This window comes from Hemicordylus capensis, chromosome 1 (genome assembly GCF_027244095.1).
Source record: "Hemicordylus capensis ecotype Gifberg chromosome 1, rHemCap1.1.pri, whole genome shotgun sequence".
NCBI lineage: Eukaryota > Metazoa > Chordata > Lepidosauria > Squamata > Cordylidae > Hemicordylus > Hemicordylus capensis.
Genome location: NC_069657.1, coordinates 13,096,721 through 13,122,632, shown reverse-complemented (window position 1 = coordinate 13,122,632; position 25,912 = coordinate 13,096,721). Strand labels below are relative to the sequence as shown.

Genomic DNA, 25,912 nt, shown 5'->3' with positions numbered 1-25,912 from the left:
TCCCTGAAAGTTAGGTAACCCATAAGGGCGCCAAACAAGATTGCATACTTGCTCCTGTCCTGTTCAACTTTTATATAAACGACATAGTGTCTCACCTAAACAACCCTGACTTCCACACTCTGAAGTGGACAGATAAACATATCTCCACCCTGCCCTATGCTGATGATGTGGCAATCCTCTCAAGAACCCCCATAGGATTCAAAAGAGCACGGAGGGCCCTCGCCCAATACTGCAAGGAAGACCTTCTGAAAACCCATTATCATAAAACCAAAATCATGGTCTTTGCTAAGAGACCAAGGACACACTCTTGGCATATAAACAGGAATGACAGCGACCAGGTCTCATGCTTCAAATACCTGGGGGTAGTCTTCCACATTTCTTCCACACCTAGGAAGGCCTAGGGCAGCTATGTTGCCCCAAATGCCTAGAGAAGCACCACTGCCATCCAAAAATTCTTCTGATCAAATGGGGGCCCACACCTCTTAGGCAATTTGAAGCTGATGGCACAACTTCTTCCCAGCTAGGCCCCTTTTCCAACTTTGCCCTTCTAGAGCCCGTCTAATCCAAATTCCTAAGAGCCCTGCTGCAAGTCCCCCATTGTGTCTCTAGCATTGGTCTATGATTGGAAGCAGGCCTGGTGAAAGTGGAGGCCAGAGTCTGGCTGTCCATACTCAACTACTGGCTGAGACTATCCCTCCTCCTAATGGGCCTAGTCCCCTCAACATTGGTGGATGGCTTCCAATCCACATGGAAGCAATCTCTATCTGGGAGACTAGCCTTACTGGGACTCTCCCCTTCTTACGTAATTTCCCTGGGTTACCAGCAGGCCAGAACACTTATCAAACAGTGCATAATTGATAAAGAAAGACCAAACTGACTTAGATAGGTCCCCACACTTTCTTCTCTCTGGAAGTCTAAGGTACATAACTACACCTGCTGGATACCTCACACAGCTAGAGGTACCTAATCACAGAAGGGCCTTTACTCTGGTTTGCTGTGATGCCCTTGCCTCGGCTGTCCTTGAAGGAAGAGACAGGAAGATCCCTTTCCTGGAACATCTGTACCCCTGCAACTCACAGCAAACTGAAACTATTGAGCATGTCCTCCTTCACTGCCTAATCTATAGAGACATACGTAATGCCCTTATTATCCAGCTACTTGTCAGGTTGCCAATATGCTCAGGCCAATCCTAAATCTCCCTATTACTTTCATACTATAATCCCTCTATAACTCACATTGCAGCCAGGTCCTGTGCGGAAGCATGCAGAATTTGCTGGGCTCTGACCACTAGCAAGAACTAATTCCTCAGTTATTCAGCCCTACCTCTATTCCTATTTCAGTTTATCTTTTAATATTTTATATTCATTGTTTTACAGATTCTAGCATTGCAGCAATTTTATAGCATGTAACATTTAACAGCACCCTCTAGATTTTAGCCCTATTGTGACTCAATAGTTCTCATGCTATTCTTCAGCAATTTTACAGTTCCTTTACAGTCACCCACAGTTTTTAGCCTTACAGCAATCTTATAGTAATTTCATAGTAACCTCACAGTCTTTATGCTAATAGGCATAGGCTCTATCATTTTAAACTGCTTTTAATTGCTGTTAATTCCACCTGTTATATGCTCCTTTTACTTTATGCCGGTCTAAGACCATAAGAAAGACTGATTGAGAGGAGGGGGAGGATGAGGATACCCCAACTGGGACTCCCAGCCTCAACAAGAGCCCCTTAGAGCCAACAGGTTCTGATCACCCAGAGCTTGTCATCCCTCCTGCAGCTGCTTCGTTGGAGGAGCTTCAGAGCTCTGGAGACGCAGTGCCCCCAGCAAATCCTATCCTTAGAACTTTCTTCATCACCTCAAGTCCCCAGGAATGCAGATGACACTGAGCCAGCCCTGAGCTCCAGCTCTGAAGGTGGAATGCTCACCTGCTTGCTTGGGGACTCCCTCCTGATGGACCTACTCAGGAGGAAGAGGAGGCCAGCCCAGGTACCTTCTTTAGATTAGGGTTGACTTGAAGATTCAAGATGGGGTAGAACTCTTGCTGGCTATATAACACCTTCAGCTGGCACAGCCTTTTGCTGGTGCAACAATTCCCGTCGCCACTGCTGTCTTCTGGCCTCGTTAAACCTTGATACAGACTGAAGGCAATCCAGATGGGAGCATGGCAGGGAGAACAGGCTTAAAATCTCCCCACATCACAGTCCTGATCCAGATTGCCCCCACCTCACATGTTCTAGTCATATAAGAAAAAGCAAGAACGTCAGAGCCAGTGGCATGACTGAAGTCACATCTAGTTTGGAACTGATTTGCAAAAAAAACCATGCAAAGCCTTGGTTCCAGCAAATGCCTGTAGCCTAGATGTAGCCTGAGTGTTGTGTATGCACAGAGAAATGGTAGCAGCATTCTAGACACTTACAATTCGAGGCCGGAAAGGGGGCTCTATCTGGCGTTGGTTCAGCAGGTCCCAATCCAGTTCCTTAAAGTATGGGTGCAGAAGGATAGCATTCTCCCCACCGAAGGCACTACTGCCTAAGCGCATTTTGGGGTTCTTTGTCATGAACTGGAAAAGAAAGGAAAAATTAGCAAGGAAGTGAGTGATCATCTCAGCTGCATACAGTGTTGCCAGTTTCTTTTAGCATTCCCCCAGTCTCAAAGAATTGGCACATTTATGCTACAAAACTAAAAAACTCAGACTTGTTAAACTGCAATGATTTCCTCCTGGAAACTACTGTTTTCTGGTTTGCTCTTAGGAAAGCCACGACTGCTTTAAACTTGTAGTGTAGGCATGCAGAACAACAGCAACAATAACAACTACTAGTACAATTAGTACAATAACAACTGAGACTGAATCCAGATAAGACGGAGGTACTCATTGTGCAGGGTCGAAACTCAGGAGATGAGTTTGATCTGCCTGTTCTGGATGGGGAAACTCTTCCTCGGAAGGAACAGGTACACAGTAAGGATGTGCATGGTCCGGACCGGTCTGGACCAGCACAGAGGGGGGGTGTCTCCCTTTAAGGGTGGGGGGGGTAGAACTTACCCCTCCCACCGCTCTTCCCCCTCCGGCGCTGTAGTTTAAAGCGAAGATTTTGGGGCGGCAGCGTTCCTCGCTGCTGCCCCTGCCCCCGCCGTCGCTTGTTAAGTCTCTGTAATCGCAGCACGCATGTGTGCGTGGCGGCGCGCGCGCCACCTACATCACGCACACGCGCACGCTGCATGTGACGTAGGTGGCGCGCGCATGGTGGCGACGGGTGCATGTGCGCTGCCACGCGCACATGCGTGCTGTGATTACAGAGTTAACAAGCGATGACGGGGGCAGGGGCGGTAGCGAGGAACGCTGCCACCCCAAAATCTTCGCTTTAAACTACAGCGCCGGAGGGGGAAGAGTGGCGGGAGGGGTAAGTTCTACCCCCCCGCCCTTAAAGGGAGACACCCCTCTCGGTGCCGGACTGCCGGACCGGTCTGGCTCCAAGCCGGTTCGGAGGCCTCCAACATGGCCTCCGGACCGGTTCGTGCACACCCCTAGTACACAGTCTGGGGGTGCTTCTGGATCCAAGCCTCTCTCTGGTGTCTCAGGTTGAGGCAGTGGCCAGAAGTGCCTCCTTTCAGATATGTCAGCTGCGTCCATTTCTTGAGATAAATGACCTCAGGACAGTGGTACATATGCTGGTAACCTCCAGACTGGATTACTGCAATGTGCTCTATGTGGAGCTGCCCTTGTATGTAGTGTGGAAACTACAGTTGGTCCAGAATGAGGCAGCCAGGTTGGTCTCTGGGTCATCTCAGAGAGATCATGTTACTTCTGTATTGAAAGAGCTACACTGGCTGCCGATAAGTTTCCGGGCAAAATACAAGGTGCTGGTTATAATCTACAAAGCTCTAAACAGCTAAGGCCCTGGGTATTTAAGAGAACGACTTCTTCGTTATGAAGCCCACCGCCCATTGAGATTATCAGGAGAGGTCCGTCTGCATTTGCCACCGCTCGTCTGGTGGCTACTCGGGGGCGGGCCTTCGCCGCCGCTGCCCCAAAGCTTTGGAATGCGCTCCCTGGTGAAATAAGAGCCTCCCCATCTCTGACAACTTTTAAAAAGTCTTTAAAGACACATCTGTTCACCCAGGCTTTTAATTAAATAGTGTTTTAATAGTTTTAACGTTGTTTTAAGATATTTTAAAATTTTAAATGGTCGTAATGTGTCAATCTTTTCTGTTATCATTTATTTTGTTATAATTAATGTGTTAACCTTTCTGTTGTAAACCGTCCAGAGATGTGAGTTTGGGTGGCATAGAAATATGTTAAATAAATAAATAAATAAATAAATAATATTACTACTACTTACTACTACTACTACAACAACGGATATTTATACACTGCTTTTCAACGGAAGCTCTCCAAGTGGTTTACATAGAACAATAAATAATAACAAAGAGGGTTCCCTCTCCCAAAATGGCTCACAGTCTAAAAAGGAACACAAGGTAGACCCCAGCAACAGCCACTGGGAGGATGCTGTGCTGGGGTTGGATGAGGACAGTTGCTCTCCCCTTGCTAAATTTAAGAGAACCACCTCTTTAAAAGGCACCTCTTTCCTCAGTTAGCAGGGGTGACACGGAGTAGGTTAGATGAGGTGATCTTTCATGCCGGGGTGGGGCAAGGGGAAGGCTGCAATCCTAGATCCATTTACCTGGGAGAAATCCCATTGAATTCAATGGGACTAGCTCAATCCAGGGGGGCAACTGTCCCTTCTTGCCCCTCCTGGATGCCCATGCTAGCACTCATCCTTGTGGGTGCGCAGAGCTGCCCTCTCCACAGAATGGATGTCCATGCGCAGGAATGCCATGTGCACATCAAGGCGCACACAGTCACTTCTAGTACCATATACCCTTGGTTTCCACGATGACAGAGAGAGAGAGTTGGCGGTGCACGTAGGCCCTAGCATTTATAGCTGCGGGGATAAAGCCTCCTTTATAAAAGTGGCTGCCAGCCAGTCTCTGGTGTTTCAAGCTGCAGCTGTTGTACCAAAAGGGCATTTTCCTAAACCACAGCCGAAAAAACGGTAGCCAGACTTCCAAGCTGTGGTTCTGGTAGAAAAAGATGCCACAGAAAACTAGGAGAAGGAAGAAGGCCCGAGAAGGTTCCCAAAGGGCAGCTGCCCTGGCCCTGAAGTGATTTTATCTGGCCCCACCAGGGCTCCTAAAGAATTTTAACCAGGGTGGGGTACAAAATGTTTGCTCATCAGGAAGGAACTGCAGATGTGATGCACCTCGATGCGCATTTCACAGAGAATTTCTTTTTAGAATCCTGTTTTAGGTTCACTCTGGAAAAGCAAAGTGCTGCTGTCAAGCTGACTCTTGAGTTTCAGGAGAGGAGAGCTGGTCTTGTGATAGCAAGCATGACTTGTCCCCTTAGCTAAGCAGGGTCCGCCCTGGTTGCCTATGAATGGGAGACTAGAAGTGTGAGCACTGGAAGAGATTCCCCTCAGGGGATGGAGCTGCTCTGGGAAGAGCAGAAGGTTCCCAGTTCCCTCCCTGGCAGCATCTCCAAGATAGGGCTGAGAGAGATTCCTGCCTGCAACCTTGGAGAAGCCACTGCCAGTCTGTGTAGACAATAATGAGCTAGATGGACCAATGGTCTGACTCTCTATCTATCTATCTATCTATCTATCTATCTATCTATCTATCCATCAAATTTATTTATTTATTTATCAAATTTTTACACCGCCCCAAACTTTCGTCTCTGGGCAGTTTACAATAACATTATATATGGCAGTATATGCTAGCTTCCTATGTCCCTATCTGGTCCTCAGTCAAGACCCCCTCCACATGCAAACCAATCAATGACCACAGGCTGTCCAAGGAAGGGTGCTATCTCTGTGAAGCTCTTACTGCTGGATCATGCCCATTATAGAACTTGATAATCCCTGGTTGAAGAGTTCTGGGCCCCAGATCAGAACTGGGAGTTGCTCTTGAGAAGGAAGGCACCAGGTATTTATTTATTATTTATTGAATTTATATACCGCCTTTCATTAAAAACAACCCCAAGGTGGTTTACTAAAGTTAAAAAAACATACAATAAAATGACAGTAAAAGCATTAAGCTAAAAATATGAAACAAATCTAATTTAAAAACTATAAAATACATGCATAAAAACTATAAATGGATCAATGGGTATGTGTGTGCCTCTCTCAGACCTGTCCAGCAGTCAGGTTCTACTACTATTAACAAGGTCCTAGTGCAGGGGAAGGCAACCATCACTCCACAACTGCTGTTGAACTACCGTTCCCATCATCCCCAGCCACAACAAACTGATTCACTGGAGTGACTGCTTGTCAGTCATCCCAAATGCCTTTGCCCTCATTAGCCTGAACACTGGAAGGGAGGTTTGACAACTGCCAGGCACAGGGGTTCTCAACCTGCAGTACTCCAGATGTTGCTGAACTACAACAGCCATTACCCCCAGCCCCAATAAACTGAGGATGATGGGAGTTGTAGTTCAGCAACATCTGGAGTACCACTGGTTGGGAACCCCTGGCTGATAAAAAGAAAAAAAGAAAAAGGTTCTGGCCTACTCGATTCCTGGACAAGGTTCCATTCAACATCAGCTTAATCTGCAGAAGTCAGCATGCGAGACCTTTCCTGTGTTTATAGCAGGGGTGGGGGACCTTGGCCCTCCAGCTGTTTTTGAACTACAACTCCCACCAACCCCAGCCACAATTAGGCTGGGGATGGTGGGAGTTGTAGTTCAAAAACAGCTGGAGGGCCAAGGTTCCCCACCCCTGATTTATATCCTGCTTTTCATTCAAATGTTCCAATGTGTCAAAAGACCCAAATTTTAAACAACAACATACACAGCAATAAAGACGCACCATAGTAGCAGAATAAACGGCAGCATAAAATCAAGTTTGATCAGAGCTAATGTTTTTCAGGAATAGAAAGACCTTCAACTTTCACTTAAATGCAGGAAACAAAGTTTGCCTAACCTCCCTACAGAGGGTTTTCCAGAGGTGCGGTGCCACCACCACATAGGCCCTGCTCTGGTAGCTGCCAACCACACTTTGGTCAATGTTGGACCAGAGAGCAGGGCCTGAAGGGCCAAGCAAGTTCACAGTGAAGCAGGTGGTCCTTGAGGTAAACAGATTCCCAGCTCTATAGGGCTTTAAATTCTAAAGAAGCATATAGGCCGGGGGAGCTGAGACAAACTTACTTACTTACTTACTATGAAACAGTCCAAGAGGCAATTTACCACATGCCAAATACCCATCGAGACAAAACAGTCTTCAGAGAGTGGCCCGCTCTCCCCGCAGACCTGCCGGAAGCTCTTCTCACGGATCATGAGAAGAGCTTCAATGGCTGTATTGGGAGACTAGAGCATCTTTTGTCCCCCACACAGCACATTTTAGGAGACAGAAACCTGATTCAGATTTTATGCTGTACGAGTGCACAGATGTCTGTACACTCATACACGTGTTTGTGTGAATGACTGTACCTGGGTTCATTTTAAAAGTTAATCTAGATACCAGCCCTCCAAATGCATGGTACAGATAAGAAATGTACTTCCAAAGCTGTGTTAAACATAATGTGAATGGCTGCATCTGTCTACAGATGTGTACCTGTGTACACTGTACACACATTATGTGAGTGTTGAACATAATGTGTGAATGGGCGTAGAGACGAGAAGTGACCGTTGCTGCTGGAGCAGGAGCAGCAGAGGTGACTGCCTGCCTCCCCATTCATTGAGATGAGATTTGGGGCTGTAAGCCACTCATTGGAGGGGTGTGTCCCATAGGCCACCCCCTATTGACGTCCCTGTCATTCTTGCTACAACATTTCTGGCTACTGGAGGTCTAGTTAGTGCCTGACATTTCTCTGCCCATGTGCCTTGGAAAGACATAATTAAGTCGCATGGTGTCTTGCAAAGATTTCCCAAAGAGAGGAATTAAACCACTGTTTTGCTTTCTGTGGTTAGCAAAGTACAATAAATTCCTGGCATCAAAAGCAACGGAGTAATGAACTAGATGAGCAAGAACCTACAATTTAACTGCTCTTGTAAATAAATAAAACTGGAGGCATCCAACAGAAAGGCTCATTAAATGGATGGCCTGAAAGAACAGGAGAGGAATTCTCTCTAAAGAAATCAAACTGAGGGAAAGGGATCTCCCCCACCCCCACCAACCACCTCAATTTGTTCTTAAACAAAGAGAGAATAGTTAAACAGAGCAATTACTCTAATTAAGATTTCCTTCTGTAAGCCTCTGGACTGGAGTAAGCAATTTTGCTCTGATTATTAAAGGGGGGGGGAGAGAGGAAAATTCCTGTTCCTTGTTCATTTGCCAGTGGCTGTAGCAGATTGAGTGTTGGACCTGGGTTCAAATCTCTGTTCAATAGGGATGTGCACGAATTGATTTTTTCGATTCAATTTGTACCTGAATTGAATCACCCATGATTTGTTTTGGGTTGAAATCTGGCCAGCTACCACAGGAGCAATTTGTTTTGTCCACAAATTTCTTTCTTTAAGGGTGATTAATCACCTGGTGTTCCAGTCTGCCATGCTGTGTGTAATAGTTAACAAAGTTGTGGCCCTTTTCCTCTATACTGAGTCTACGTTTTCTTGAGCTGGGGTCTGGGGATAATGTTTTATTTTTGTTTTAAAATGTTTTAAATTGTTAGCTGTTTTATTGTTTTAATTTGTTTTAGCTTTTTACTGTTTTATAAGTTGTTTTAATTGTGAACCGCCCTGAGCCATTTCGGAAGGGCGGTATATAAATCAAATAAATAAATAAATAAATAAATAAATCTCCCAAAACAGGTAGATTCAGGTAAAAATCATTTTGTGCCCAAATCGATTTGTACAGACAGCAGGCACAGACAGTGATTCTCTCAGCAGCAGGGTGGAAAAAAACCACCGCTTTTCCTCAATAAGGAAAGCAGGAAAAACATATTGAAGGAGTTACACTGGCTGCCGATATGTTTCCAGGCAAAATACAAGGTGCTGGTCATAACCTATAAAGCCCTAAACAGCTTGGGCCCTGGGTATTTAAGAGAACATCTTCTTTGTCATGAACCCCACCGCCCACTGAGATCATCAGGAGAGGTCCGTCTGCTTTTGCCACCAGCTCGACTGGTGGCTACTCAGGGACGGGCCTTCTCTGTGGCTTCCCCGAGGCTTTTGAATGCGCTCCCTAGTGAAATAAGAGTCTCCCCATCTTTGACGATTTTTAAGAAGTCTTTAAAGACGCATCTGTTCAACCAGGCTTTTAACTGATATTGTTTTAATTGTTTTAATGTTGTTTTTAGAATATTGGTTTTAAAATTGTTTTTAAATTGCTGTGTTTTAAATTTTGTTTTGTTTTGAACTAACGTTTTATCTTTGTTTTTATCTGGTTGTGAACTGCCCAGAGACGCAAGTTTTGGGTGGTATAAAAATAAATAAATAAATAAATAAATAAATAAATAAATAAATAGCTAGCTAGCACAGAATCCACTCCAGGCCGCAGGCAAGCAAGGCAAGGCAAGGCAAAGCACAGCTCCTTGTCCCCTCTTTGACCCTTCCTCTAGACAATGCGGGGCCAGTCACCCTGGCAACACAAGGTTTGAATGGAAACAAGCCAATCTGGAAGCGGGGGATCACCACCCCCCGGGGGATCACCAGCCAATTGTTGCACACTGTAAATCACCACTCTGAAGCTTGGGAGGGCGGGATTTTCAAAAACCTTTCCTGACACAAAATGGAGATCTGAATCTACAAATCTTTCAGGTCTGAAATCTGAGCAATTTGTTTTGGGCCTGAATCTGGCCAGCTAGCAAAGGTGTGATTTGTTTTGTCCACGAATCGCCCCAAACAGGTAGATTTGGGTACAAATCATTTTGTACCCGAATCGATTCACACATCCCTACTGTTCCACCATGAAGCTTCCTGTTCAGCCATGAAGGCTTGGACAAGCTGTTAATCTCTCAGCCCAGTCTACCTTGTAGGGCTCTTTTGAGGATGAAAATAAGACTCTGCTATTGATGTCGCGCTATTGATGTCGCGATGCACATAACGTCTTAGAGGAGGGGCAGTGCATCTATTATAGATTTTGAAGAGTTTGTGGGTGTGTTTGTGCGAAATAAAGTCATACTTCCCAATTATCTACCGATACCGACGCTCTTCTCACGATTGGTGAGAAGAGCTTCTTCCGGGTCTGTGGGGAGAGCGGGCTTAGCCCACTCTCCCCACAGACAATCAAAAGGCAGCCCCGAGAGGCTGGATCGGCTGCCCAAACGACTGCTGGCTGCGTCACAGGCTTAATTATAAATGTGATGCAGTCAGTGACAGTTATAAGATCACTATTGGTCACATGTCTCTATTCAGAAAGACCTATTCTATTGTCAAAGGAAAGTAGGCCAGCAGAATCACTGGGCCAGGGTGTTTCCCTTCTCACCCTTCTTGGGTGACTCAGAGGCTAGGTAAGGAGAAGGATCAGGAAGTCAGGTGGATTTCTGTTTGCTGCTGTGTCTAGCCCTTCTGACGGCAAAGATAGGTTTGAGGTGGGCAGAGAAAGCCTGGTGAAGTTCTCAGAAGCCAACATGCATCCTGGATAAGATTTCCAGTGGTCACAGTGGAGTGGGATTTTATTGCTTTGCCCCTCTCTGCAACAAGTCAAGGCAAAATACATTATGGAAATAGAACATATGCAAGTGTGCTTAATTTGCATAATTCATTCAGGTGGCCAAATTCCTTTCCTCCCAGATCCAGCTAGGCTGCAGTCTTTAAACCAATTTAAAGCCGTAGTTCCCAACCTGTGGCCTGCGGACCACTGGTGGTCTGTGAGGGTACTGCAGGTGGTCCATGGGGAGAAAACAAAGATAATGAAATCACAATATAATCCCGTATGTCCCTTATGCCACATCCTGTGCCACATGCCATTCTGCTCTGGACGGTCTCTTCCTAACCCTCAGGAGGAAATTTCTTGGCGGGAATTGAGCTGAAGGAAGGGGGGAGTTGCGAGAAACTGCCTCCATTTTCAGTCTTCCCATTAGGGAAGTGTGATCTTTTCCCCACTGGTCAGCCTGCTGCAGGTAAATGTACAGTGATGAGTGCAATAGGTTTGTGCATGAGCATAATACATGATTAGAAATAGCTACATTTTAAATACCACTTGATATATGAGTTTGACTCCTGCCAACCATAGGTAATAGGCCCATTCACATGACTGTTTGAGAGGGTGGGAGGGGAGGAAGACCACCTTCTCTCCAATCATCAGGATGTTGCTGGGCATGCAGATTGTGCGCCCCAACGCTCAGCTGCTGCCCCGGGCAGTGCGACGGCCAGGGGCGTAATGATAGGAGGGGCAGGAAGGGCACGTGCCCTGGGCGCCACCCCGGCGGGTCATGTGGAGGGGGCGCCAAAAAGTGGCTTCCCCCCACCCCCCCTGGATCGCCCGCCGAGTGTGGCGGCGGGCGGGCGGCGGTGGGCGGCGGGTCACCTGCCAAGCGCGGCGGTGGCTGGTGGCTGGCGGCGAGCTGTAGCGCGGCCTGAGTGGCAGCGGCGGATCGCCTGCGAGTGCAGGCAGAGCGACGCCGAGCCTGCCTTCTGGCCCAGCGTCGCTTCCTAACTGCGCAGGCGTGCCTGCGCAGTTCATTCATTCATATGTGGGGGCCAGGGGGGCGCCATTTCAGGGCCAGAGCTTGCCCTGGGCGCCGTTTCCCCCCGATACGCCACTGGCAACGGCATGGGGGCCAGGATGCATCATCCCGACCTCTGGAAATCCCACAATGCACTGTGGCAGTGCACAGTGCATTGAGGGTACCCCCCCCCCAGCGATGGGCAAAGGTCCATCAGTGTTGCAGCCGGCGCTGCACACGGCCAGGTAAACAGGTTTAAGGGAGTGTTTGCTCCCTTAAACCTCGTTTAAGAGGCAGGCTCCCTAGGCTGGTTCGCTGCCGAGGCACTGCTGGGAGCCCTGGGGCTTCCGGTGGTTCTCAGGGGCAGCCCAACCTAGGCTTGGCTGCCCTAGCCTGGTCTTGGCAACTCGTGAGAACAGCCTCGATGTTGTTAAATGTTTTGGTCCACAAAAGCTTTCGATGACAATGTAGCAGTCTATATAAAAGAAAAGGTTGGGAAGCACTGAACTAACGCTTTAATCACAAACACCCCAAACCCTGACCCCTTGGACTATTAGGTGAGGGTACCAAAACAAACACTGTTTCTAGATCCTGGGACTCTTTCAGGACCTTCTGCTGTGCCTAGCAGACTTCCTTCTGCCTAGCAGCAGGTTCAATTTTAAAAAATCAGCTGAAATGATGCATTTTTCCTTCCACCAGCAAAGAGGGAAACAGGCCTGGTTGGTCTAACCTTGCCCCGGCCACTCCCCATCTAGAATGGCTTGGATGCTGGAACTCCATTTCCTCCCCATTATGGAAGCTGTCTGACCATCACTGCTCAAGCATCTGTTGCTCCAGTGGGATGTCTAAGGCAGGGGTTCTCCAGCTTGGGTCCCCAGATGTTGCTGGAATACAACCCTCCGCTTCCCCAGCGGCAATAATAGCAACTAGGGATGTGCAAAAAAATTCGGGCACAGAACAATCTGTGCCCGAAATGAGCAATTTTGGGTGATTTGGGGCCGAACCGAATCACCCCGATGTCCCCCGATATTTTTCGGGCCCGAGCCGAATCACCCGAATTTCGGGCATGAAAAATTCAGGTGATTCAGTTCATGGTTGATTTGGGGGGATTTTTTGAAGTTTTAGTGACTTTGGGGCAGTTCGGGGGCATAGCATGGGATCCGGGCAAAAATAGTGGGGTGGGGTGGTAGTGCCTAATGGGTGCAGGCTACCACCCCAATTTCAGGGGGATTGGGCAAAGGGCTGATTTTTGGGGAATTTCTGAAGTTTTCATGTCTTTGGGGCAGATTGGGGCAGAAAGTGGGGACTGGGGCAGAATAGTGGGATGGAGTGGTAGTGCCTAATGGGTGGAGGCTACCACCCCAATTTCAGGGGGATTGGGCAGAGGCCTGATTTTTTGGGAATATTTGAAGTTTTGGTGTCTTTGGGGCAGATTGGGGGCAGAAAGTGGATCTGCCCCAAAGGAGTGGGGTGGGCTGGTAGATAGTGCCTAATGGGTGGAGGCTACCACCCGTCCCCAATTTCAGAGTGATTGGGCAGGGGGTGAATTTTGGTGAATTCTGAGGTTTGTCTTCATAAGGTGAAGTGTGCTAAATTGATTACTTCCTCATATTCATAGTAAGTGTGAAAAAGTGAAAGTGGGGTCATGAGAGTTGTCTAATTGAAAAAATCTCATTTGCTATGATAGAATGAGAATTCACACCTCAGAAGTTTTTTCTGAGGTGTGAATTCTCATTCTATCATAGCAAATGAGATTTTTTTTCAATTAGACAACTCTTATGACCCCACTTTCACTTTTTCACACTCTCAATTACTATGAATATGAGGAAGTAATCAATTTAGCACACTTCACCTTATGAAGACAAACCTCAGAATTCACCAAAATTCACCCCTCTGCCCAATCACTCTGAAATTGGGGACGGGTGGTAGCCTCCACCCATTAGGCACTATCTACCAGCCCACCCCACTCCTTTGGGGGCAGATCCACTTTCTGCCCCCAATCTGCCCCAAAGACACCAAAACTTCAAAAATTCCCCAAAAATCAGGCCTCTGCCTAATCCCCCTGAAATTGGGGTGGTAGACTCCACCCATTGGGCACTACCACCCCACCCCAAAATTTTGCCCCTGAGCCCCTTTTTACCCCCCGAATTGATTCAGATTCGGATTCGGATTAAATCCGAATCCGAACCGAATCAAGGGTGATTCGGGTGGCCCATATTCGGGCACAAAACAGAACAGGGGTGATTCGGTTTGGGTCCCGAACCGAATCACCGAATTGCACACCCCTAATAGCAACAGCAGTTGTAGCCTGACCACAGCTGGAAAGTCTGAGATTGGCCACTCCTGCTCTCTCACCCGTGCCCTTACCCTTCAAGCATCAACTTTGCAATCACGATAGGAAGAAGCACTCTTATTATCCACAACACTTTAAAGGTGAATGTGTTTGTGGTCATGAACTGTTTTGCTCAGATTGCTTTAAGGCAAGAGTTCCTAACAGGGGGTACTAGTAACCCTAGGGCTTCTTTGGAGGGCTCACAGAAGAAGCCCTCAGAGCCCTTGTGCCTCCCCAATTTGTTCCCCACTCTGAGGATTGCTGGGTTGAAGCTGATCCGTCCTCAGCAATGTGCTCACTGCAGAAGGGGAGGGAGGAAAGTGAAGACTTTGCTCCTGATTGGCTGGCTACGTGTTTGAAGTTCAGCATATCCCTCCCCTCAGCCTGATTGGCAGGCTTCAGAAAATTAGCACCGAGTACTCCCATTGAAATTAATAGGACAAATAAACTGGTCCCATTACTTTCAATGGGAGTACTCAGGAGTAACTTAGTCTGGATATAAGCCAGTGACTGCAGCAGCCGGTCTCATAATTTGTGTGCACATGCGCACATACAAACACACACACACTTTCTGAGCTGGGTCCCTGAGCTGAAGTCTTGTGATAGGAAGGGTACAATTCTTGAAAAGGGTTGGGAACCCCTTCTTTAATGGACAGATCTGCGCTACAGAATTAGACCCTGTGTTGATAACTGTTTTGGTTTCCCCTCAAGAGACTTACGACTGTAGTCAGAAGTCTCTGTTAAGAGATCTCTGGGCAATCCTCCTGACCCTTATACAGAACTATCGTTTCCTGGAGGAAGGGAGTGATGATTCACAAACTAATTCTGTAGTGTCATAATGTCCTGTGTTTATGACAATGTTCGTGCAAAGGCAACGTACGCTACAGATACCACTGTGCTCTATCATGATGTGCAGAGGTTAGTGAGGCACAACCTGTCTTCAGAGAGACAGAGATACATCTCAAGATTATATGAAGAAGGCCTCTGTTGGCTAGGTGTGATTTGGAGTACCTCCTGGGTTCATAATCCCAGCAGCGCCTGCAGGAAGGCCCTTGAGATCCCCTAAATTCAGGAAATGAACTCTGTGGTGAAAGCTTGCGTCAGAAGCACCAGGCCGTGCCTTTGCTCAGAGCACAGACGTTGCTCTCCTTGTGCGTCTGTGAAAACTCTGCAGTCTGACTCTGCAAACCACAGACTGCATCAGTCTCTTTCCTGTGTTTTCCTGTTAAGAAGCAAGCAACTGAGCTCCACACAAGAATATCTGCTGGGCAGAAACCCTTCACTGGTTCCCAAAGGCCACTTTTTCAGTCCCCTCTCAGGATGAGCATTGCTTGCATAGCCAATACAGCACACTTTCCAGACTAGACCCTACAATGGGGTCAGGACAAATCTCGGAAGTGCGCTTCCACACTTCCCGTATCGTGACACCACAGTTGCTATGTGGACAGCAGGGTGCCGTTCACATTTCCAATGCCTTGTTGCGAATTTGATCGCTGCGATATAGAGCAAGGATGTCACATATCCAGCGTGAAAAAGTTGCTGGTTTTTTGGGTTGTTAGTTACTGTGAGACTGCTTCCCCTGCTGTTTATGTTCCGAAAGCGACTTGCCTGAACGGAGGCATTTTGCTGCTGGTGAGCAGCTATTCTGGAAAGCGTCCAAATGCTAAAACAAGTGCTTAGAAGGCTTAAACTTTGGGATGGAGGGAAAGGAGGGGCACGAATAAAGGTAAAGTGTGCTGTCAAGTTGATTTTGACTCCAGGCACCCACAAAGCCCTGTGGTTTTCTTTTGGTAGAATACAGGAGGGGTTTACCATTGCCTCCTCCTGCGCAGTATGAGATGATGCCTTTCAGCAACTTCCTTTATCGCTGCTGCCCGATATAGTACCAGCGGGGATTCAAACTGACAACCTTCTGCTTGTTAGTCAAGGATTTCCCCACTGTGCCACTTAAGGTGACAATGGGGGCATGAATAGAGGTTTATAAAATTAGATTTGAGGAAAAACAGACAGAACTGCAATTAGCGACCGGAGCTGAGTTGGAACTGGGTTTTTTTAATGGCATGTTTTTATTTTATTTATTTTATTTATCTTATTTATATACTGCCCAATATGTGTATACCTAGGTAGTATACATAATTTAAAATACAAGTATAAAACAAGATAAAATGATTAAAACAATTTTAACAAAATAAAAGAAGCTGTTTAAAACTAATTAATTAATTAAGAGATGGCTTTAATTGGGGTTTAGACAAATTCATGGAGGTCTATCAATGGCCATGCTGTGGGCCACCTCCAGCCTCAGAGGCAAGATGATGCTCAATACCAGTTGCAGGGGAGCAAGAGCAGGAGAGAGGGCATGCCCTCACCTCTTGCTTGTAGGCCTTCCAGAGGCATCTGGTGGGCCACTGTGTGAAACCGAATGCTGGACTAGATAGGCATTGGGCCTGATCCAGTAGGGCTCTTCTTATGTAAAAGCCTGAAAAAACAGGTGTGTCTTAAGGGTCCTTTAAAAAGCAGACAGAGATGGAGACACTCTTATTTTGACAGGGAGTGCATTCCAGAGCCCTGGAATTTAGTTCCTTAATGTAATTCTAATGGATTGTATTACAGTGTCTTTTCATGCCACAAGTCAGGAGGTGGGATGGATTAGGGTTAGGTTGGCATCTCCAGATAGGGCTGGGAGAGACTCCTGCCTGCAACCTTGGAGAAATCACTACCAGTCTGTGTAGACAATACTGAGCTAGATCAGGACTGCTCAACTTTGGCCCTCTTGCAGATGTTGGCCTTGATTGATTGATTGATTAAGTGCCGTCAAGTCAGTGTCAACTCTTAGTGACCACATAGATAGATTCTCTCCAGGAAGATCTGTCTTCAACTTGGCCTTTAAGGTCTCTCAGTGGTGCATTTATTGCTGTTGTCATCAAGTCCATCCATCTTGCTGCTGGTCATCCTCTTCTCTTTCCTTCAACTTTTCCCAGCATTATGGACTTCTCAAGGGAGCTGGGTGTTTGCATAATGTGTCCAAAGTATGATAGTTTGAGCCTGGTCATTTGTGCCTCGAGTGAAAATTCTGGATTGATTCATTTGTTTGTTTTCCTGGCTGTCCAGAGTATCCTCAATACTTTTTCTTTCTTGCTTCTTTAAAGTCCAGCTTCTGCATCCATAGAGCGTCATGGGAAAAACCATTGTCCGAGCAATTCTAATCTTTGTAGGTATAGACACATCACAGCATCTAAATATCCTTTCCAAGGCCTTGCAACCCTACCAAGTGCGGTGTATTTCTCATCTGCTGGATCTTTTAATGTTGATGGTCAATCCTAAAGGCAGAAGCTATCCACCAATTCAATGTCTTCAACATCAATTCTGAGGTTGGCCTACAACTCCCATAATCCCTGGCTATTGGTCACTGTGGCTGGGGATTATGGGAGTTGTAGTCCAAAACCAGCTGGGGGCCCCTAAGTTGGGCAGGCCTGATCTAGAAGGACCAATGGCCTGACTCGGCAGAAGGCAGCTTCCTAATGTCCTCCTGTGCAATGGCAAGGCAAGAATGATTTCCATCCTTCCTACGTCATGTGATGATACCAGCAGCAGCACTCCCAGCCCTGCCCTCTCTTGCTTAACAGCATGGCTGCATGTTTAGAGACCCGCCACAGCACAGACTTCATACTCTGCAGGGCATGCAAGCTACTGAAAGAAAGGCAACCCTGCAAAACCGTCTAGGAAGGGTCCCCAGACTTGGTTGAAAGTATCCAAAGCATCTTTTCTTTTTAACTGTACAGACAATGCTGTTTTAGTTGTTCTTTGCACAGTGGACTGATTTTTCTATTGTATGGAAAGGTGTTTGTTTTGGAAACCAACAAAAATGTTCATTAGAAACTAATTACTGAAGGAGGAACAATGGATGCCTTTCCTTTGAGAACCCCAAAGATCTTTGCTCCTTTTCCTGAACCGGTCCCTTGTGCGTGCAGGTCATTGCTGCGCCCCTTGCTGAAGAAGTTCTCACAAACATTCCAGGAGAAGCAACTGACCTTTCCTGGCCTGACATCCAAAGCGGAATCTTGAGAAATGAACAAGTTTCTGAAGGGGAAATGGCTGAGAACTGTCCATAAGATAACCTCTTCCCTCAAGGGGTTTTTTGAGGAAGAGAAAACTGAAGACTGCAGGTGTGGCTTTTCCTGGTTTTGGGGTTTGGTTTTGTTATTTAATTAGTGGTGAGAAACAACACGTGCTTCTAAACTCCACATAAACAATTACTGTCTGTACCCAAGCCCACAGATCAGTGGCAGAGCATCTGTTTTGCATGGCAAAGGTTCCAGGTTCAATCCCTGGTTCATGTGTCAGGGCTCGAAAAATCTGGGCCTGACATCTTGGAGGCAGGTCCGAGTAGATGGGGCTGTAACTCAGTGGGGGGTTCCATCCCTGACAGCATCTTCCGGCAGGGCCCGGAGAGACTCCTGCCTGAAAACCTGAAGAACTGCTGCCAGTCAGTGTAGACCAGGGTTTCTCAACGTGTGGGTCCCCAGATGTAATTGGACTTCAACTCCCATAATTCCCAACCAAAGACCAGTGAGGCTGGGGATTATGGGAGTTGAAGTCCAATAACATTTGGGGACCCACACGTTGAGAAACCCTGGTGTAGACAATACTGAGCTAGGGGGATGAATGGCCTGGCTCATTTGTTTCCTGTGTTCCTAGACAAGAGTGTGTCAATGGTCTGATCTGGGGTGGCGACCAACGATCTGATTTATGTGTTACATTAGGGGTAACCAATCGGAGGCTCTCCAGCTGTTATTGGATGGCAACTCCCAATTAATTGAGCCTGTGGGTGATGGGCCTTGTAGTCCAACAACAACTGGAGAATCTCAGGTTGACCAGGTGCTACATAGTTTTAAACTCGGCCATTCCATCTAGCTCAGATGCAGAATTCCACTTGTGTCATGACATCACAATGCTCACATTTCCCCGCCCTTACCATCGGCAGCCAATGATGCAGAGGCAGGGACATCCAGAGCACTGTAATGGCATGGGACCAGTGTCCCCTCTAATAGGGATTCACAGATGTTGTTGACTACAACTCCCAGAATCTCCAAGCAAAAGCGATTGTAGCTGAGGATTCTGGGAGTTGTAGTCAACAACATCTGGGGATCCCTGTTAGAGGGAACACTGCATGAGACGGGACCATAACTCATTGGCAGAGCATCTGCTTTGCATGCAGAGGACCCCAGGTTCAACCCCCAGCATCTCCAGGTAGGGCTGGGAGAGACTCCTTCCTGAAACCTTGTAGAGCCGTTGCTGGTCCCAGGGCTGCTCAACTTTGGCCCTCCTGCAGTTGTTGGCCGCCTACAACTCCCATAATCCCTGGTTTTTGGCCACTCTGGCCAGGGACTATGGGAGTTGTAGTCCAAAAACAGCTGCAGGGCCAACGATGAGCAGCCCTGGTTATAGACAGTACTGGGATAGATGGGCCAAGGATCAGATCTGGTGTAAGGCAACTTCTTGTGTTCCTGTGTCAGGGCATGGGGAAGTTCTGCGAGAGGTTATGCAGGGGAAGGAGGGAAGTACAACCACACGCTGGGGATCATGCCCAGTTCAGCCCTCATTTTCAATGGAAAATGAGGCAAAACATTTGCAATGTGAAGCTGCAGGATGAAACTTTCCCCAATATACGGCACCCTCATCCTGTCTGACTCATACATACGTTTAGCTTTGGCAGCATTACCAAGGAGATGCAAACCATGTATCTGTGGGAACAGATTGCTTGGCAAAGGCTATAATTTTTTCCATTCACATTCAGCCCTTAATATACCATTAGGCATGAACAGAATAATTACAGCTGACATACTGAGGAAGATTACTCAAAGTAGTCCCATTTAAATTAAAAGGACAAGCTAAGAGTTTCTCAACTTACCCTTTTAATTTCAATAGGAGTACTTTCAATAGGAGTACTTTTAATTTCAATAGGAGTAATTTTCCTCAGTATGTCTAATAATAAACAGCAGGTTCAGTATTCTGAACCTGCATATCAATGATGCAAAATCTTTTTGGCCTGAGAGACACTGTCCAGGAAGAACTCAGTCCAACAATTAATTCCTACTCTCTAGATCCCACCATAAAACGTTTACTTTGCTGGTGTACTGTATGATAGATCTCTTATCTGAGTGCTGTATAATTGGTTGTGTCTGTGTCTGATCTATGATCATAATATAGTTATTCATTCATTCAGCTCAGTCCAAGATCACACCCAGAAAACAGACATACACACTGAGGCCCTATGCAGCCATAATGCTTAAGCGTGGTTTTGTCTACCTAGTAGACATGGTGAAGGACTAGATGCAAATCCAGATGTGAAGCTATGGTTTTAAAAGTGGGTTTGCAAACCATGATTTGCATTAATTGAGGTTGAGCATTACATCTGTACTGTATTACATCTTGCAGTCAGGATTAAAGTAGTTTCCCGGCCTCTCTCCAGCCCCTTTGACAAGCAGGTCTCACTGATATCTCCTATATTTGCCCTCCAGAGGCAGAGATTAGCTCAGCAACATAAGCCAGGGGTTTTCAACCTCTGGTCCTCCAGATGTTGCTGAACTATAACTCCCATCATCTCCAGCCACAATAAATTATGGCAGGTGGTGATGCGAATTGTAGTTCAGCAACATCTGGACGACCATAGGTTGGGAATCCCTAACCTAAGCCACAGTTTCACTATACATTTAGGATCTTACCAACATTTAAGGGGCATAAAAACCCCCACAATGCTATAGCTACCCATGGCCAAGGCTGGCCTAGAAAGACTAAAGTACAATACAAATGTAAAGTATTGTTATTATTCATGGGAAAAGTCATCACAAAGGAAACTCCACACAAATGTCTTAAGGACACCCCTTTTCACTTGACACATGCAAGGAAAGTGAACAGGAAGGAGGTGAGTGGGACTGCCATGGCAGCCCTGATCCAAACACATTCAGCAGCACCATGTATGAACAGAGCTTATCTGTCTACGAACTATGCGTGTAGAGATTCAAGTCCAATTCAAGTCCCCGCTATTTGAGGCGATGTACAGAGGTGGTGCAGCGGGGAAATGCTTCACTAACAAGCAGAAGGTTGTTGGTTCAAATCCCAGCTGGTACTATATTGGGCAGTAGCGATATAGGGAGATGTTAAAAGGCATCATCTCATACTGTGCGGGACGAGGCAATGGTAAACCCCTTCTACCAAAGAAAACCGCAGCGCTCTGTGGGCGCCAGGAGTTGAAATCGATTTGACGGCACACTTTACAGAGGCTATATTGGGCATCAGCAATATAGGAAGATGCTGAAAGGCATGACATCATCTCATACTGCGCGGAGATGGCAATGGTAAACTCCTCCTGTATTCTACCAAAGACAACCACAGGGCTCTGTGGTCACCAGGAGTTGACACCAACTCGACAGCACAACTTTTCTTTACTTTACAGAGGCTCTGCTAACATACAGTAGTGACCATGCACATTTATCCATCCCCAGCACAGCATCCCTCCAATGGCTGTTGCTGGTGTCTATCTCATGTTTCTTTTTTAAGACAGCGAGCCCTTTGGGGAGAGGGAGCTGTTTTATTTATTTATATCTCCGTAAACCGCTTTGTAAACTTTTGTTGAAAAGCAGTATATAAATATTTGTTGTATTCGTAAATTAATCCCATGGTCCTGTGGGACTTGCTTCTTAGTACTTGTGTGAACAAGAACATAAGAACAGCCCTGCTGGATCAGCCCCAAGGCCCATCTAGTCCAGCATCCCACTGTTACACACAATGCCCCCCGCCAGATGCCTCTGAGAAGCCCAGAGGCAAGAGTTGAGGGCATGTCCTCTCTCCTGCGGTTGCTCCCCTGCTACTAGTATTGAGAGGCATATTGCCTCTGCGGCTGGAGGTGGCCTTTAGCTTTCAGACTCGTAGCCATTGATAGACCTGTCCCCCAAAAGACTGAGGGAGAGGTCCAAGGTGTGTCCCCATCTCACTGAAGGTCTCAGGTAGCAAATCTTGGGTGGGGCGGGTGCCACCACCCTCCTCGCCATCGTGAATAGCTGTTGCAGCTCCCAGTGGTGGCTGAGGCAGGGAAGCGGGGAGGAAGCGGATTATACCTTTACAAATCCCAAAATGTCCTGCTGCCCTCCCATGCCACTGCCCCACTCTGCACAGAGTCCTTCCGCACCTCACAGCCGGCCTCCACCACTCTGCTGGCTGATGCGCATGTGCAGTAGGCATTTGAGGAGCTCGCCCAGTAAAAACATTTGCCAGACTGACCCCACGAATGGCCGCCATGCATGCCAGCTGTGTGTGGCGAGGGTGGACTCTATGTGGAGCCGGGAAGCCGTGGTGGTATATCTTGCGAGATATTAAAGATAGTGAGGTCGTTCTCATGACCAGCCCTAGCTGGGTAGGAGAGGATAAGCCCACGTAGGGCTGGTCATGAGAATCCCTGGGATTGGTGCTGATCCTCCCCTGGGTAGCCCTGATCTCCTACCCAGCCTTAAAGTGAGGTAGGAGGACAAGCGTGCACCTCCCACCTCATTTGATGGTCATCTGGAGCTCCCGATCTGCTGGCAGCCATCTTGGTCATAGAGCCAAGGGGAAGGAATGGTCAGGCATTGCAGAGCTTTCCCAATGCACCATGCTGCTTGCGTGGTGCACTGTGGGATACCTGGTGGCCTGGCTGCCTCCCCCCCCCAATCAACACTGGGCTTGCTGCTGCTCCTCTCAAGTGGGCATGCCGTCAGTGGTGCCCTGATCAGGTTCTGGTTGTCTGAGGAAAGGCAGGTAGACTCCCGCCTCCCCAGACCACCCCTTGTGGTCGAGTGAACCAGCGATTCTCAGTGTTGGGTACCCAGATGTTACTGGACTTCAACTCCCATAATCCGCAACCACAGTGGCCTTTGGTTGGGGATTATGGGATGAAGTCCAACAACATCTGGGGACCCAGGGTTGAGAACCCCTGGTGTGAATGATCTCAGCATCTGCTTCCACAACCAGCACAAACTGCCAAGTATGACTGTGCCCCACCCTGCACTCAGTGACAATTATATTCTGTACAAGAACGAGGGGGCACCGAAGCCATACTTCACTGAGGGCACCAAAAATCCTAGGGCAGCCCTCCTCATGGCTAAGCATTTTCGTCTATAATGCCTAGTCTATAACCAGACTATAATGCTCATATTCTCTCCCTCTGTCCCATATATGCACACATAGATCCTCCTTCCTGCCCACCTCATGCTCTTCTTATGATGACACTCTTTTAGATACGGGGGGAGTTTTGCTTCCCATGCTGCTCAGGCTACCGGCACTGAAAGCCATTATAATGTAAGAGAAATCTTATACACTCAAAAGAGATGTGAAAACTGTCTCAGTGTAATTGGGGGTAGGGATATGCAAAAAGGTTCGACCAAATCTATTCCAATTCAAAACGAATTCAAATCGATTCAACTCGAAACGGCTTGCACAGAATGGGATTTGTCCAATTCGCCTGAACTTGAATGAAATTTGCTAGAATTTGGCTTGAATTTGATTCAAATTCACCCAGATTTGAATCGATTTGAACGAATCCCATTCTGTACAAGCAGTTTTGAGTTGATTCGATTTGGTCAAATTTTTTAAATTTTTTTTGCACATCCCTAATTGCGGGGAGAGCAGTCATATGAACCTAACGCTTGGCTTTAATTCATCCCACTCCAGTATGGTTAGATGGACTCGCCCGGCTCTTGAGCCCCCGCTCTGTCCCACCAATGTATTGTCTCTCGTTACTGCAGCGAACATAGCAAGCCAGAGGAAGCTGGTGCAAGAAACATGCAAACAAGCCGAAAACGTGGAATACTCAAGAGCATACATACAGCTTTCAGGATCGCCACTGCATCTTCTGGAAGCCAGGTTGGGTAGACTATTTCATCATTGAGGATGGCTTCAAAGAGGTCGTCCTCATTTTCGGCTTCAAAGGGGGCGTGGCCACAGAGCATCTCATAGAGTAATACTCCCATTGCCCACCAGTCCACGTCAGGACCATAGAGCATCTCCTGCAAGATCTGAAATGGGATGAAGGGATCAAAGTCAATAAGGCTGTCCAACTATTCTTAGTCCTTTCCTGTCTGTCCCGTTTTGACTACAACAGAGGAGCATAGGAAGCGGCCATAGACAGAGTCAGACTCTTGGTCCATCTATCTCAGTATTGTCTACACAGACTGCAAGCGGTTTCTCCAAGGTTGCAGGCAAGAGTCTCTCTCAGCCTTATCTGGAGATGCTGCCAGGGAGGGAACTTGGAATGTTCTGCATGCAAGCACCCAGATACTCTTCCTAGAGTGGCCCCATCCCCTAAGGGGAATATCTTACAGTGTTCGCATGTAGTCTCCTATTCAAATGCAAACCAGGGCAGACCCTGCTTAGCAAAGGGGACAATCTATGCTTGCTGCCACAAGACCAGCTCTCCTCTCATAACTTGTGAGGGTGAAAGAACATTGCAATTCAAACGCCACAGACTGAGGCTACACATTGTTTCCAACACAACTCAGTGCCGGCATTCCACACAAGTGCAGCCTAATCATGGTCAAGTGCATATTTACACACAGTCATCATTTGATAATATCATGCACGAATGAGCTGCGTGTGTGAATGAGCCATCACAGCGCTAACACCACAGGCAGTCATTCATGTCACCTCACCTCACCTCCAACAGAACATTTTTCAGTGTGGACAGATCACACATTTTGCTACGAGTTGTCAGATACTGAGAACCAGGGAAATGTGTATGTGAACCTGTCCCACATGACGAAAGAGCATGTTTAATGTGTAAACCAGACCATAGAAGGGACAGAAATAGATTCTGAAATGTTAACTGACAATTCCCTGTGCTTGAGCCAGCAATACCTATGCCAAGGGTTCTCAAACTTGGATTTGCAGATGTTGTTAGACTACAACTCCCATCATCCCCAGCCACAGGGCTGGGGATGATGGGAGTTGTAGTCCAACATCATCTGGGGACTCAGATCTGAGGATCCCTGACCTTGCAGAACAGGGCACAGCATACTTTTGATATGGATACACTCATAACCCTGAGTTATATAGGGAGCCGGGGAAGCATCAAGGTGGCCAGCTCCACTTCATTACCTTAGCACATGCCTGTCCACTTGCACCTGCACACCCCACCATCTTCCAGTACCCATGTGCAATGGCTACGTGCATGCAGCATGCTCCTGGAGCACATTTCATGCATGGAATAGTTTCCCCACATGTCCAATGCCCCTCTCACACACAAAGGAAGCTCACAGGATTGAAGCAGCCTGTGGAAGTTTTGTGCAATTTTATTAAAAATGTCGAGTTTGAAGTAATTAATGCACATTACACAAATAAATAGGCATTTTGCACAATTTTATCTACGATCAAGAGCAAGCAGATGCCACAGCCTCCCTACCTAGTCTGTTCTACTGGGTACAAACACCTGATAAGCAATCTAGGATTCTAAGCGCTGGTTCTCATGATCAAAATAATGTTGGTTGGACAGGAATCTATACATGCCTGTGATGTGCATACTCCAGATTTCCAGACATGCGAACCTGGAAATGTACCACAATTTCTGGTTAGGTGAACCCCAACCTAACATTTACCTGAGACTGACAACTGGATTTCAAATCTTAGATTACTGATCTCAGGTAAATACAGTGGTGTCGTGCCACAGGGTCAGGCAGGGACACAGTGCTAATACTCCCCTCCCCCTCCAGGGTCTTAGCAGGGAAGCAGAGCACTTTGCCTTCTACATGGAAATCATGTGCTGCTCTTGCTATTCCAGTGATTTGTTACATAATTGAACATTGGACCTCAACTGATTTTATTAATGTTCTTACAAGCAGCATTCAACTGCTTTATATTGGTTTGGTTTCTGATTGTTTTGTTGGTTTTAATTGGCTATGTCACTGTTTTGTTGCTGTCAACTGCCCAGAGCTGACAGATGGGGTGTACAGAAA

At 47.0% G+C, this 25,912-nt stretch overlaps 1 protein-coding gene across 1 annotated transcript in view; it reads right to left on the bottom strand.

Annotated features, from left to right (window-relative positions):
- PRKCH (protein kinase C eta) overlaps positions 1-25,912 on the bottom strand; it is a 173,204-nt gene that overhangs the window by 7,066 nt on the left and 140,226 nt on the right. Inside the window, exons 12-13 of the mRNA XM_053243651.1 lie at positions 23,792-23,980; positions 2,421-2,564 (exon numbers count right to left, since the gene is read on the bottom strand). Of these exons, the coding sequence (XP_053099626.1) occupies positions 2,421-2,564; positions 23,792-23,980 (333 nt within the window). The remainder of the gene's footprint in view (positions 1-2,420; positions 2,565-23,791; positions 23,981-25,912) is intronic.